This window comes from Stylophora pistillata, chromosome 12 (assembly GCF_964205215.1).
Source record: "Stylophora pistillata chromosome 12, jaStyPist1.2, whole genome shotgun sequence".
Lineage (NCBI taxonomy): Eukaryota > Metazoa > Cnidaria > Anthozoa > Scleractinia > Pocilloporidae > Stylophora > Stylophora pistillata.
In genome coordinates, this window is record NC_142530.1 from 25,560,122 (window position 1) to 25,572,497 (window position 12,376).

Sequence of the window (12,376 nt, forward strand, 5' to 3'; positions counted from 1 at the left end):
AATGAAGCAGGTTATGTAAAATACTAAACAGAACGAAGCATCAGCCAGGTGAGTGTACAGCAACAATGAGCGACAAATCATTCCAATTAGCGTCTGTTTGGGCTCGTTGTTAGGGGATTTACGTCAGCGCTAACAATACTCGAAAAACATTTTGGACAGAGAATAAAAATAATCGACGCGGCATCTCTTCTTTCCGTATTGAAAATGGTTTTCTATAATCGAGTGGTGGTTAAGACACGAAAGGATATTTGCTGGTGCAAATCTTGTCGATTTGTAATACTTTAAGAAGCTTTTACTACTAACAAGTTGTTGATTTAGGCTTACGTTTCTTTCAATCACCTCGGCGATGACCTCTGTGAGTTCCAGTGTTACAACCGGTCGACGAAGAACCTCTAGTTCCTCTGATGTGATGGCGTCGATGACAGCTGCGAGAGCTGCAGCGACATATTTCGACAAAATAGAACGTTACGAGCTGCAAGAAACACTCGCTTATACCTCCTGCGACTGGCTGCTTTCGACCGAAGACACAAGGATTTCTGTTGAACCGCCACGCGGACTGATCGCTGGGATTCAAATTCCGAGCGATTTCAACAACTGTTTGATTCTTATTCCCGAAGAAGAGGGGATCGAACCGTTGGAATTGCGAGAAATGCATCAGATCGTACGTGAACTGGTCACGGGAATATTTATTTTGAATCAAACGCCGTCAATAACTTTGGAAGCGAATTACGATTGCAGCACATCATGTCAAATTCCACCAGCTTACTATGACACGCGAATCGGTCAGATATTGACAAATGTAGATTACATGATGAAGAGCCTTTGGCATGGGGCATACTTCCCAAAAGATAAGAGAACAAAATTTGCTGAACGATGGAGGCAGGCTGTAAATCTAAATACAACAACTGGAGAGCCAGAAACCCGGAGGAGCTTGCAACTTGTGTGGACAGAGGCTGGTATTTTGGATTTGGCTGTAGATCCTGAACTGACTGAAGCGTACAATTCCGTCCCCGACGAAAACAAAGATGACCTAGATGCTGTTGAGGAAAAGAGACATTTTATGAAGCACGTTGATGAACTGGCGCTCAAACTGACTTTATTCCAAAATGCTGTCAATCAACATCAAAACATATTCTTGACAGATGCCAACTATCACATTTCAAGCATTGTTAAATCAGATAAAATTGATCTTCATAGTTATGAAAAGCTACAGAGAAGGTTAGGAGTACATCAAGAGTTCATCAGGAACACCCTGCTTCTCAAACCAGACATAAAACGACAGCTATGTCTGCTTAAATTTATTAGTTTCATGGTTCCATTTTTGATTGCAATCAAGAAGCGTTGCAAGGTTCCAGATGTGAACAAACTTCTTCCACCATTCACTTTTGAAGAGTGCAAAACTGAGCGCGAATTTCCACCCCTAATCTTGAGACCCGAATTCAAATGTAAAAACTTTGATCACTCAGAGAAATATTTTCATTTGCATGGTGGAATTTCCTTTGTCCGTGAAACACCACCCACACAGAAAATCTCTACAGCAGTTGTTGCCGAGCGAGAAAATCTGGAATATGTTGCATCTGATGCTTATAACAAAATAATGAGCTCAGACACAGTCATGTTGGAAAGCTATCCAATGGTAGCAGTTGAAATTGATGGTAAAAGTTATTTTGTGCTGAACATTCACTTGGAGACCTTTTACCCAGTATCACCAAAGCATCCATTATGGATACATGCACATTATGATGAAATTGTGAAATTGAAACCCAAAAGACTTCCTGTGCATGAGCTCCAGATTCATGAGCAATTCAAAAAGAGATATGGCTATCAAAGAACTGTGAAACTCAAACAGATCCCTGCTGGGTTGCAAGCAAGTGCACAGAGAGGACTGGTTTCAATATTTCACACCATGACACGTAGATTGCCACCATCACGTCTGACAACTCAAGACTCATATGGCCTGTCTCTCATTCATCATGCAGCTATGTTTAACAGGCCACAGATTATTACCATGTTGGTGGTGATGGGGTTTGATGTGAATGTGCGTCGCTATAATAACATTTCATCTCAGGGTGTGAGTCCACTGCATTTGGCAGCTAGATGTGGTGCTCTAGATAGCCTTGTGTGCTTGATGACATACAAAGCTGACGTGATGATGTTTGACAGCCAGGGATGGGTGTCTGTTCACTATGCTGCTTTTTTCAACCATGTTGACTGCCTTCTGCATCTAATTCGCCATGAGCCCAAACTACTAGAACTCAAGTCTACTGATGAGTTAGAGTCCACTCCAATTCTTTTAGCTGCTTCTAGTGGGGCATTAGATGCTGTAAAATGTCTGATTGAGCAGGGAGCACAGTATACCTCTATAGACAAGGAAGGAAATGGGCCTGTTCATCTTGCTGCTCTTCACTTTCACACCAACACACTAAAATATTTTATTAGCTGGAACAACGATGATATCCCTGTGTGGGACCTTCTTGTCGGCATGTTGAAGTCTGAAGACATCAAGAGGAAACATAGTGCTGTTAAATGCTTGGAGGTCTTGTCTCTTGCAGCAAAAAACAACTGGAAATCCATCCTAACGGCAGGAGGTGTTCTAGCCCTTGTTGATCTTCTACGACTTGATAATGTGGAGCTGCAATCTCTTGCTTGTTCTGTTTTGTGCAACATTGGAAGTCACACTGAGGTCAGAGTAGAAGTGTCTAAAGCTGATGCAGTTCCTGTTGTTGTCAGTCTTCTGGCATCACCTGTTCCCATGATCCACTCTCGTGCTGCAGTCATCCTTGGTGATTTGGCTTGTCTGGATGTTAACCAAGAAAAGATCTCGGAGGAAGGTATGATGAGGATATACAGTGCTGAATACATGTAGTTACACGTTAAGAATATATGGAAATCATATATTTGAACTGTGGTTAAAGAAATGCATATGAGAATGATCTTTCCAGTAAGGAGCACTACTTAAGCAGTAGTGAAAATAAGACCTAAAAAAAAACAAAAATTCAGGCCTGTACAGGATTTGAACCCATGACCTCTGTGATACCGGTGCAGTGTTCTACCAACTGAGCTAACAAGCCAACTGGGAGCTGGTCATTGTGGTGATTCATACTAACATGTAGTTAAAATTTTAAAAATATTAAATTTCACTATAACTTCCAATTTTTTTTTTTAAATCAGAAAACATATTTGTGGGTACATGTTGTTGTACATTGTAGGTGATATACAATTATTTCCTCCATGGGCAGATGTTCAGGGCTCGACACTAACTTTTCAACTTACTAGCCAAGGAGCTAATGACATCTTAAATGTTACGACAATTTCAGTTTGTTTACCAGCCAAACTGGCCGGTGGAAATTGAAAATCACAAGCCAAAACTGAATTTATACTAGTCTGTGGCTATTGGGCTACCATTGGTGTTGAGCTCTGGATGTCATATTACTACTGTATATTTTTGTCGAGGGAATATTGTATCCTGTCAGTGCTAATCGCCCTTCGACACCCAATAGTGACCACACTGTTAGTGGCATCTAATGACTTCTTGCAATATCACCCCAAATCATGCATTAAGCTCATGAGAATAAAGAAAATGACCAACCATTACAGTATAAAGAAGCTCCTGATTGTTCAACAAATTCTCCTTACCTGCACCTTTGGAGAAGTGTAAAGAATTCAGATTGGATTGACTTCAAATTACTTTAAGTTGTATTTTTGTTTGAACACATTATTGATATCATGTCATTTAAACCATCATCTCTAAAATATTCAGTAAGAAAATTAAAATCAGGTTATCCCTCTACACCCACCCATCAGTATACATATTCTCCATACTGTTCTATTCTCATTTCCCATAGTGCTGACATAGAGAATTTTTTGGATGATCAAGAGCTGCTTTTAGTTGATGATCATCTTATGTATTCCCATGACCTTAATGTGTGATTCAGGGGTGATTTTACAAGGAGAAACTAGACACTAGTCACTGTTGGAAGTTTAAAGGTTAATGAAGTATTGAGCAGGCATGCATGGTTTTTGATAATTATAGCAGTTTGCACACTCAAGTATGTAAAATACATATATCTGTTTATTTCTTAATCTTTTGTGGGTATTTTTTATGAATTTTAGGCTTCAGGTCTGGTAATAAATTATTTAGTATACATAATTTTTCAATCAACTTTTTCGTCAGGGGGAATACAATCGCTTGTTGTGCTCCTGGACTCTAAACTTGAACATGTGTTGGTGAATTGTGTAAATGCACTCAGGGTCTTGTGTGATGGCAGCCATGACAACCAGACAGCTGTAGCCCAGAGTGGCGCTGTGGACACCCTTACAGAACTTCTAAGTAAGACAAATGCACTGTCATTTGGAAAATTGTGGCTCAAGTTTAATTTTTGTTTGTGTGGATATGAAACTGCATGGATTGGGTAGAAATGTATGCATTTTTATGCAGTGAGGTAAAGGAAAGGGATATTTGAACAAGAATGCAATCCTGTTCAGTCAGGACTATACATGTCTAAGAAGATAATGTTCTTGGAAATGATTTCTGTTAATTTAGAAAGCCATTACACTTATTAGATTAACGGGGGCTGGAAAACAAAAACTGTTGCTTCCAAACAGGGACAGTTAATAGAATGGTCTTGAGACGCATTTATTTTGAGGAGTGTTAAACTTTAAGGTAGGACATTATTCATTTTTTCAAGAATCGGGTGTTGAAAATATCCAAGTCCCCCAAAAGGAATCAAACCCCTGATCTTTAGATTTTGCACTGCAACACTTTACTTGTGAGCTACAGAGAACTCAATGGTGAGCTTGGCTATTGATATTCAATATTGTTACACCTCAGGCACAAAGTCAAAGAATCTTCAAGCCAACACAGCAGCATGCCTAAGTGCTCTGACTAAGGACCATAGGGAAAACCAAGATCTGGTTGTAGCCAAAGGAGCTGTTAAGCCACTTGTGTCTTTAGCAAAGAGTACCAAGACGCTTTGCCAAGTGAAGGCTGCAAGTGCCTTAGAATCACTTGCTACCAGTAACCCAGAGGCACAAAAAGAGATTGATGCAGCTGATGCCCAGAGACCCCTTATTAGACTCTTGAAAATGTGGGCCATTGAAGTCAAGGAACAAGGTATGCACATTATATTATTTTGTTACTTAAAAAAAGAAGGATTTTTGTACATGTAACTCTGAGAAGTCTGAAAATGTCATTGTTCTGATATGTATAAGCCCATGGTTTGTGGAGCTGCCCCCCTTGCCATCTATTAAAATATTGTTTTAACAAGTATTGTGAACTTACTCATTTGGTGATCAAATGTCGACCTCCTTTCTCTTTATGAATGGCAAATAAAAATTGCATCATATAGGCAAAGTTCTTGACTAGATGTTGTGCACAGTGAACTTAAAGAGTATTTCAAAACAACAGCATGATGTGAAACTGCTGTTCAAAGCAGAAGCAGAGATTCATCGGGTATGGTCAGACGAGTTGTAGTTAAAAAGAATCCTTACATTTTGAGAATAAGTAAGGGTTACAGTGTACTTCAGTCAATTGCTCAGCAGTAAAAAAGCTCACTGTAAAAACTGTAACAATGGAAAAAGCAAAAAATAAATGAATCAGTGTTTGAATAAATAGGACAAAATAATTATGCATTTCATGTCTCTGCAAAAACATCACATTACTTTAGATGTATGCGTACAATGTTTAATGCATCTTTAATATTCTATGTCCATATTGAAATTCGTACCTCGTATATTAATTGTCTCCCTGCGGACAGACTATGGCAAGTCCCCAAAAGTTCATCCATTTACTTTTTTTTTTTTTTTTTTTTTTTTTTTTTTTTTTTTTTAATATCAGGTGCCAGTGCTCTGTGGGCGTTGGCTGGCGTTACTCGGCATCAGCGGCAGCGTATTGCCAGCATGATTGGAATTAACATCCTGGTTGATATGCTCATGCTTAAGTCAGAGACTCTACAGTTTATTGCTGGAATGGCTATTATTGCATTGACTACAGAGAACATTGAAAACCAGAACAAGATTGTCACTGGAGGAGGAATACAGCCTCTTGTGAGGCTCTTGAGGTCTCAGAAGACTTCTGAGAAGGTTAGTTACAGTGAAATATCCTCCTGATGTTGTCAAAAGACATTGAAAATTCGCCACTTTTCGGCGAAGTCCATCGCGCTAGTATGCTAAAAAAAAACGAGTGAAAAAAAAAAAAAAAAAAGGAAAAAAACTGAAGTTAGCACGCCGCACAGACCCATTGGGAGTTGAGTGAGGCGCACTCACTTTTTTTCTTCGAGTTTTTTTTTTACTCGACGGACTTTGCCGAAAAACAGGTACTTCTTCTTTTAACAACAACAAACATATGAAACATATGTATGAACTGCGGTTATGAAACGTATATGTGCACGATCCTTCGCAGTAAAGCACTATTTGAGCAATAGTGAAAATCAGACCTGAAAAAAATTTCAGGCCTGTACGGGATTCGAACCACTGACCTCTACGATACTAGTGCAGCGCTCTACCAATTGAGCTAACAAGCCAACTGGGAGCAGGCCATCAAATTAATTCGACATAAACCCGTAGAAGATAAATCAAACAACAACAAACATATGAAACATATGTCTGAACTGCGGTCTGCACTAGTATCGCAGAGGTCAGTGGTTCGAATCCCGTACAGGCCTGAAATTTTTTTCAGGTCTGATTTTCACTATTGCTCAAATAGTGCTTTACTGCGAAGGATCGTGCACATATACTTCTTCTTTTCTTTGTTGTCAAAGACAACTTAAAAATTTGTCAATAGTGTCACGGGAAAAGAGAAAAATCTGAGTAAAATCTGAGAAAAATCTGAGTAGCTCTTTGGATTCGAATGATAGCCAGCTCTGGGAGAGTTGTTCATCGCGATTATGGCTACATACCACTCGTTGAAAAATAGAGTTTATTTTTACTCGTGAAATGTGTTAATAGAATAGGTAACGTTCGGCCAGCTTTTTCGATTTTTTCTGAATCCATTTTTTTAGTGCTGGTAAATAACGAGAGTAAGATACACAGGGAAGCAATGTTAACTTAATATACAAAAAAATGGTTCTGAAATGTTTTAGTCTTCAAGGCTGATGTGTTTCTGTTCCAGGTTCTGTTGATGGTGATCCGCGTGTTGGGTATCCTGTGTGTTGGCGTGGCTCATCAATCTAACAAATCCACTCAGCTTGAAATTACAAACGCGGAAGCTCTTGTTACTCTCGTGCATCTTCTGCGCACCTCAAGAAAGCCGCTTATTCAGGTTGGTTTTTAGCGCATTTCAATTTTCAGTGTGCTCTGATCGTCCTGGTGAGGGGTAGTCCTGGGAACGACTGTTGTCAATATTGATGTCAATCGCAAAAGCAAAACCGAAGTTTTTACAATAGCCGATCAGAATAGGAGGATGTCACCAGGAGTCAATGAGTAATCAAAGAGAAAAAAGCAAGCTGCCTAAAGTGCGGGAAAATACCAAGTCATGATTGGTTCTAGTTTTGCATGCAGTTTTTGCATGCCAAACAATAAGAAGACCTGCTGATCAATTGTAGAATCTGGGTCAAAGTCTTTCAGCCCTAGACCCAAGGGCGTAGCCAGGGGAGGGTCCTGGGGTGCCCGTGACCCCCCCTTGGTAGGTCTTCTTTAGAGCAAACAACCTACAATATTCAGGTGGCGAAAACGCCTTCACAATATCTTGGCCGCAAAAGCCATTGATATGGGCCTTCATGCCGCGATAATACGACTGAGCCCGCTGATACACGCGGGAGAGCAGCGGTGTAAATGGTGAGTAGCCTCTGTGACCCCCCCCCCCCCCCCCCTTTGAAAAATCCTGGCTACGCCCCTGAGACCTGTGTCTTTGTAAAAACACTGATTTTTCCTCAATATAAATGTGCTTGGCCCACGGACAAGTTATATCAAAGGTTTACATGTCCAAACTAACTTTCAACCTGTCTCGGACAATCGGACATAAGTTTTGGCGCACCCTGTTTAATGTTCAGCTGTGATTGGCTAGTTTAGTAAGTCTCTGAGCTATCATTGGTTCATGGATGTGGATTGAGGAACACGAGTGTTGAGATTGGTGTATTCTGAGCTGTTTTAGATTCATGAATAAAGGGGATATCATTCTTTGGGTGTTATTACAAGATAATTTGGTTTGTCATCTAAGTTGATAGTATAAATTGGTTATCGTGACGAGTTTCTTAGCTTTCGAAACTCTTTTTTTTTTTGGCAAATTTACGTTATCGACTCAGTCAGTGACATTACCAAATTATCCTGTTTCTAGATTCAGATTACTAACTTTTTGAAAATGTGACAGACTGAGACGTTTATGCCACCTTTTTGTTCACAGGTTGAAGTGGCCATAACGTTGGGAAAAGTCGTTCTGAATAACCCGCAAACCCAGAAGCTTTTGGCAGAACAGACGAAATTCCGCGTAGTTGAGCTCCTTCATCATCTCACCAACAAAGAAGAAACAGTTCGCCTTAAGGCTGGTATGGCGCTGGCTACTTTCGCCTACAACAACACCTCGCAGCAGTACGCCATTAAGAACGCTGGAGGAATCTCGCTGAAGGCTTTTGAGGAATTCTTGGGGTCTGAGAACGAACTTTACCAGGCCCACGCAGCTTTTCAGATCATAGTCCTGGCACGTGTGATTGATAGTGATCAGGTGAAGCTAACAGCACGAGGCGTGGAATTACTAGTGTGCTTGCTCAGTTCTGATCAACACAGTACGCAGATACTCGCCGCCAGTTTGACAGCCAGCCTCGGTCACACACGTGCTGGTGTTCCTGCGGCACTTATCACAGCCGGTAGGTTTAACCCTTTAGCTAACAGTGACCGACTCTAAATATTCTATATTTTACACCTAATTTTTTTTTATTTTCCTTTGTGCTCTTCAGGTTCAGTGGAGGCACTCCTCACCAATCTCTCCTCACCAAACGAAGAAGTCCGTAGCAGCGCTGCGGTTGCCCTAGGATACCTGTCGTTCGACCGCACGGCTTCCCGTCTGATGTTGCAGGCATGTCGTAATACTCCGGGTCTGCTGGAGTCACTGGTGGATAACCTTGGTAACGGGAAGGTATCCATGGAGTTTATGGACGAGTGGAGGCAGACCAAGATGGTCGGACTGCCCTCCGCTAGGTATGTCACTTCGTATCCTGCTGTTTATAATACCAAGGGTTGGGTTTGGGTTCTAAAGGTTACTTCCTACCTTCAGAGGCCGAAAAAAATCGTTTTTGTTTTTATTTGGACTAGATTAAAGTTAGACATTTTAACTCACGTTTACAGAAAAAAAAATTAAAAATCTCAAAAAGCGTCCGACTTATTTAGAAAAATGTATTTTCAAATAAAAGTTCATAAATCAGGAAGGTGTCATAGGGCCTGATTACATGAGCCGGGCTGGCCCTGTTAGCCGGGCTGATTTCTTTTGTTTTGGTGTTCGCCAAAGCGTGAAAACAAAAGAAAGCCCGGCTAACCGGGCCAGCTCGGCTCATGTAATCAGGCCCATAATCTCGTAAATGGGCGAATGTTCGCGGCAATTTCATGTCGTTTGCATATTTTGTTTACATCGCGCACTTGACAAAATTCACACGTGGAAGTTATCTGCTCGTGGAAAGTCTTTTCTCATGGATAAAAAAACATAACTCAAAATTAGAGAGGAGTCCTTGGGTAAAGAAAAAGAAAAAATAACAGCCACAAAAAGAGAGAAATGGCAGCATTTTGTCCAAAAAATTTCCTTGCTGAAAGCGACAAAGACTCTTGGTTTGGCCAGGAGCCTTCGACAAGCTCGGCATCTGCTGAAGATCGGCAGCATTCGATCATCCTTGGGGCTAGCACCTTAAAAATTAATGTCAACAGCACAGAAAGTTGTAAACAAGACTCTTCATCGGAATCTGACGAGACCGATGGAGTAAAAGAAGAATGCGACAGATTTACTCTTTCTGCCGCGGGTTTTTCCTTCGCCGACTTTGTCCATTACTAAACGAGCAACAGAGCAAGATAAAAAAACGTGACTGCTACGCGATACTTTTCGCGGGAAAATCTTGATCCGTTGTCATTTGGCGCCAGGAGGTCTCGTCTTCTCAGTGGTTTGCGGTTTCAGGAGGCGAGATAATAGGGAGTTTAAGCAAATCACTACGGCTGGCGCTGCTACGGCTACCGGAAGTAAAATTGTCCAGAAACGAGTCATTGCGCATGTCAGTGGTTCCCATCCAGCCGTAGCGGGAAATCCTTCTACGCGAGTGGGAAGGTTTCGGCGTAGTCTGTGGTACGTGAACTTATCTCGCTTCTTTCTTCGCTTTATACATTCTCCTGAGCAACTTTAACTATTGAACTACACTTAACATCTTTAAAAATAGCTTGTCGTGAATATTTATCAAACTTGCTGTCCCTTACCGAGTGAATCTGCCTTTATTTTTGGAGCCGGGTTTGTCGAAGGATCGAAGCAGTGTGCACATGGAGAACGCAGCGAACGCCAGGAGAAATACATAAGTAGAAAGTCTAACTTTCCTTTTCAAACCTTAAAGACTACTTGAAATTCAAATAGCTGAAGCCGAGGAATGACGAGGGTTATGAAGGACCGTGTAGAAACGTTGCTTTCGTGTTTATAAGCTCCAAACTGGCAATTTTACAACACGTAAGCTTAAATATTTTAATTCACTGTGCACAGGATCGCTTACAATTTTTTTTTCCAAACGTCGGAATCCCTCGTCTCTTTGAACGAAGTCATTTTGAGTTTTTTGACGTGCAAAAACTACCGCGAAGACGCTTATTGGTTTTAAACTTCTCAGCCGTACTAGGTTTGTAGTTCGCGTTGCTTAAAGTTGAATTTTGGCGGGCTACGGCGACGTACTCTCCCCAAGCCTCGTCAACCATGGTAGCCGTAGCAGCGCCAGCCGTAGTGATTTGCTTAAACTCCCTAATCTCCTGGTGTGGCGCTAGTTGTTTACAAACCTTTAGAAGCTAAAATCTCGCGTTTGATTTTGAGAGGAATACATCCACTTTGAGCGAATTTATAGGGTATGTGGATTTGACCGATTTTCGCGAAATTTCGCCAAAACATTCCTTAAATGATGACAAACAAAACTGTGTCAGGAAATTTAGATATTTGAAATATTTTTTACGTGGTGTCCATTTACGCAACACGTTTCGCATATTTTTCGCTACAACAACTTTTGATGGGAATATCTAGACAACCAATCAGAATGTCGAAAAAGTCTGACACAGTTTTGTTGATTGATGCCTTGTGAATGAGACTGTGCAGCCATTTTTTTTCGTAACGCGGGATCCGATACCCGATAAATTCAGTAGAAGGACCCTCGGTCGTTTCACGCCGTACCGGCTCCTGACACTTTCTATATGAAAAAATCGCCTAAATTATATTCTCATCGTAAACTGCATTTATGAAGCTTTGTTTTGAGGTATAATTTGTAAGGATTTTCTTAAAACTAGCGCGCGTACGAATATTTTCCCTAAGGACACCCGCGAAGGTAGGAAGTAACTGTAATTCTTCAAAACAATACCCTACTCACGTTTCTTTTATTAAGAATGCCATGCTCAGATCAAATATTCCCTTCCTTTTTTTTTTTTTTTTTTTTTTTTTTGACATAGTGCAGATACCGGAATTCCATTGACAGTACTGGAAAAAACGCCATATCATTAGTTATGCTCACAAGTTTGAGAGCGATATATTACTTAAAAACTACCCAAGATACTTCGCTACGTCGTGTAGTTTTACAACGTTGGTATCATGGGAACAAGTGCACCCTTCTTTGCCGCAGTTTCTTCATTTTGTTAATTACAATATGAAAATTCACCAGTAATTTTATTTGATTTTCTTTTACGAAAGTTTGGAGATCCATGGAGGGCCTCCAGTACCACAGAGATTACCACCTGAAGAAAGTAAGTCTGCGTTCTTAATAGGATATGTCTCTCAGACTATTTGTGTTCGTGTCAACCTTTTCCAAGAGAGCTGGAGGTTTTCAATATACTTACAAACCTAAAGGGCCATGACAAAACTGACGTGTAGGCTAGGAAATTCCCCCAACATTGTTTACTAACTCATTTAGTAATTTGAGTCATCGGATACGGCGCTAGTTCTAGATACTGGAATATTATTTTGGTGAAAGTACATGTAGAAGGCAATCATATGCTTGGTTTCAATTCACAGCTCCAGAGTCGTCTGAGAGGTTCAGTTTGTGATGAAATAAACCCGCCAGTCTGTAAGGAAATTTTGCGGATTCACCTTCAAACTATTGCTTTGGCACCAGCACCGAGACACCATTTTTCTGATTCATGTAAATCTCTGGAAGAAACGCTTTGCACACCAATCACTGTTCTGTTATTGCGTGGGTTTGTCAGCTTCATTTTTAGTTTGCCTGATCAGACC

General features: G+C 40.7%; 1 protein-coding gene across 1 annotated transcript in view; it reads left to right on the plus strand.

The window, feature by feature from the left end:
- The window catches only part of LOC111323586 (ankyrin and armadillo repeat-containing protein), a 13,187-nt gene continuing 811 nt past the window's right edge, over positions 1–12,376 (plus strand). The window contains exons 1-8 of the mRNA XM_088741310.1: positions 1–2,831; positions 4,175–4,330; positions 4,832–5,113; positions 5,837–6,081; positions 7,109–7,258; positions 8,339–8,798; positions 8,889–9,129; positions 11,837–11,889. Of these exons, the coding sequence (XP_088597436.1) occupies positions 347–2,831; positions 4,175–4,330; positions 4,832–5,113; positions 5,837–6,081; positions 7,109–7,258; positions 8,339–8,798; positions 8,889–9,129; positions 11,837–11,889 (4,072 nt within the window). The 5' untranslated portion in view covers positions 1–346. The remainder of the gene's footprint in view (positions 2,832–4,174; positions 4,331–4,831; positions 5,114–5,836; positions 6,082–7,108; positions 7,259–8,338; positions 8,799–8,888; positions 9,130–11,836; positions 11,890–12,376) is intronic.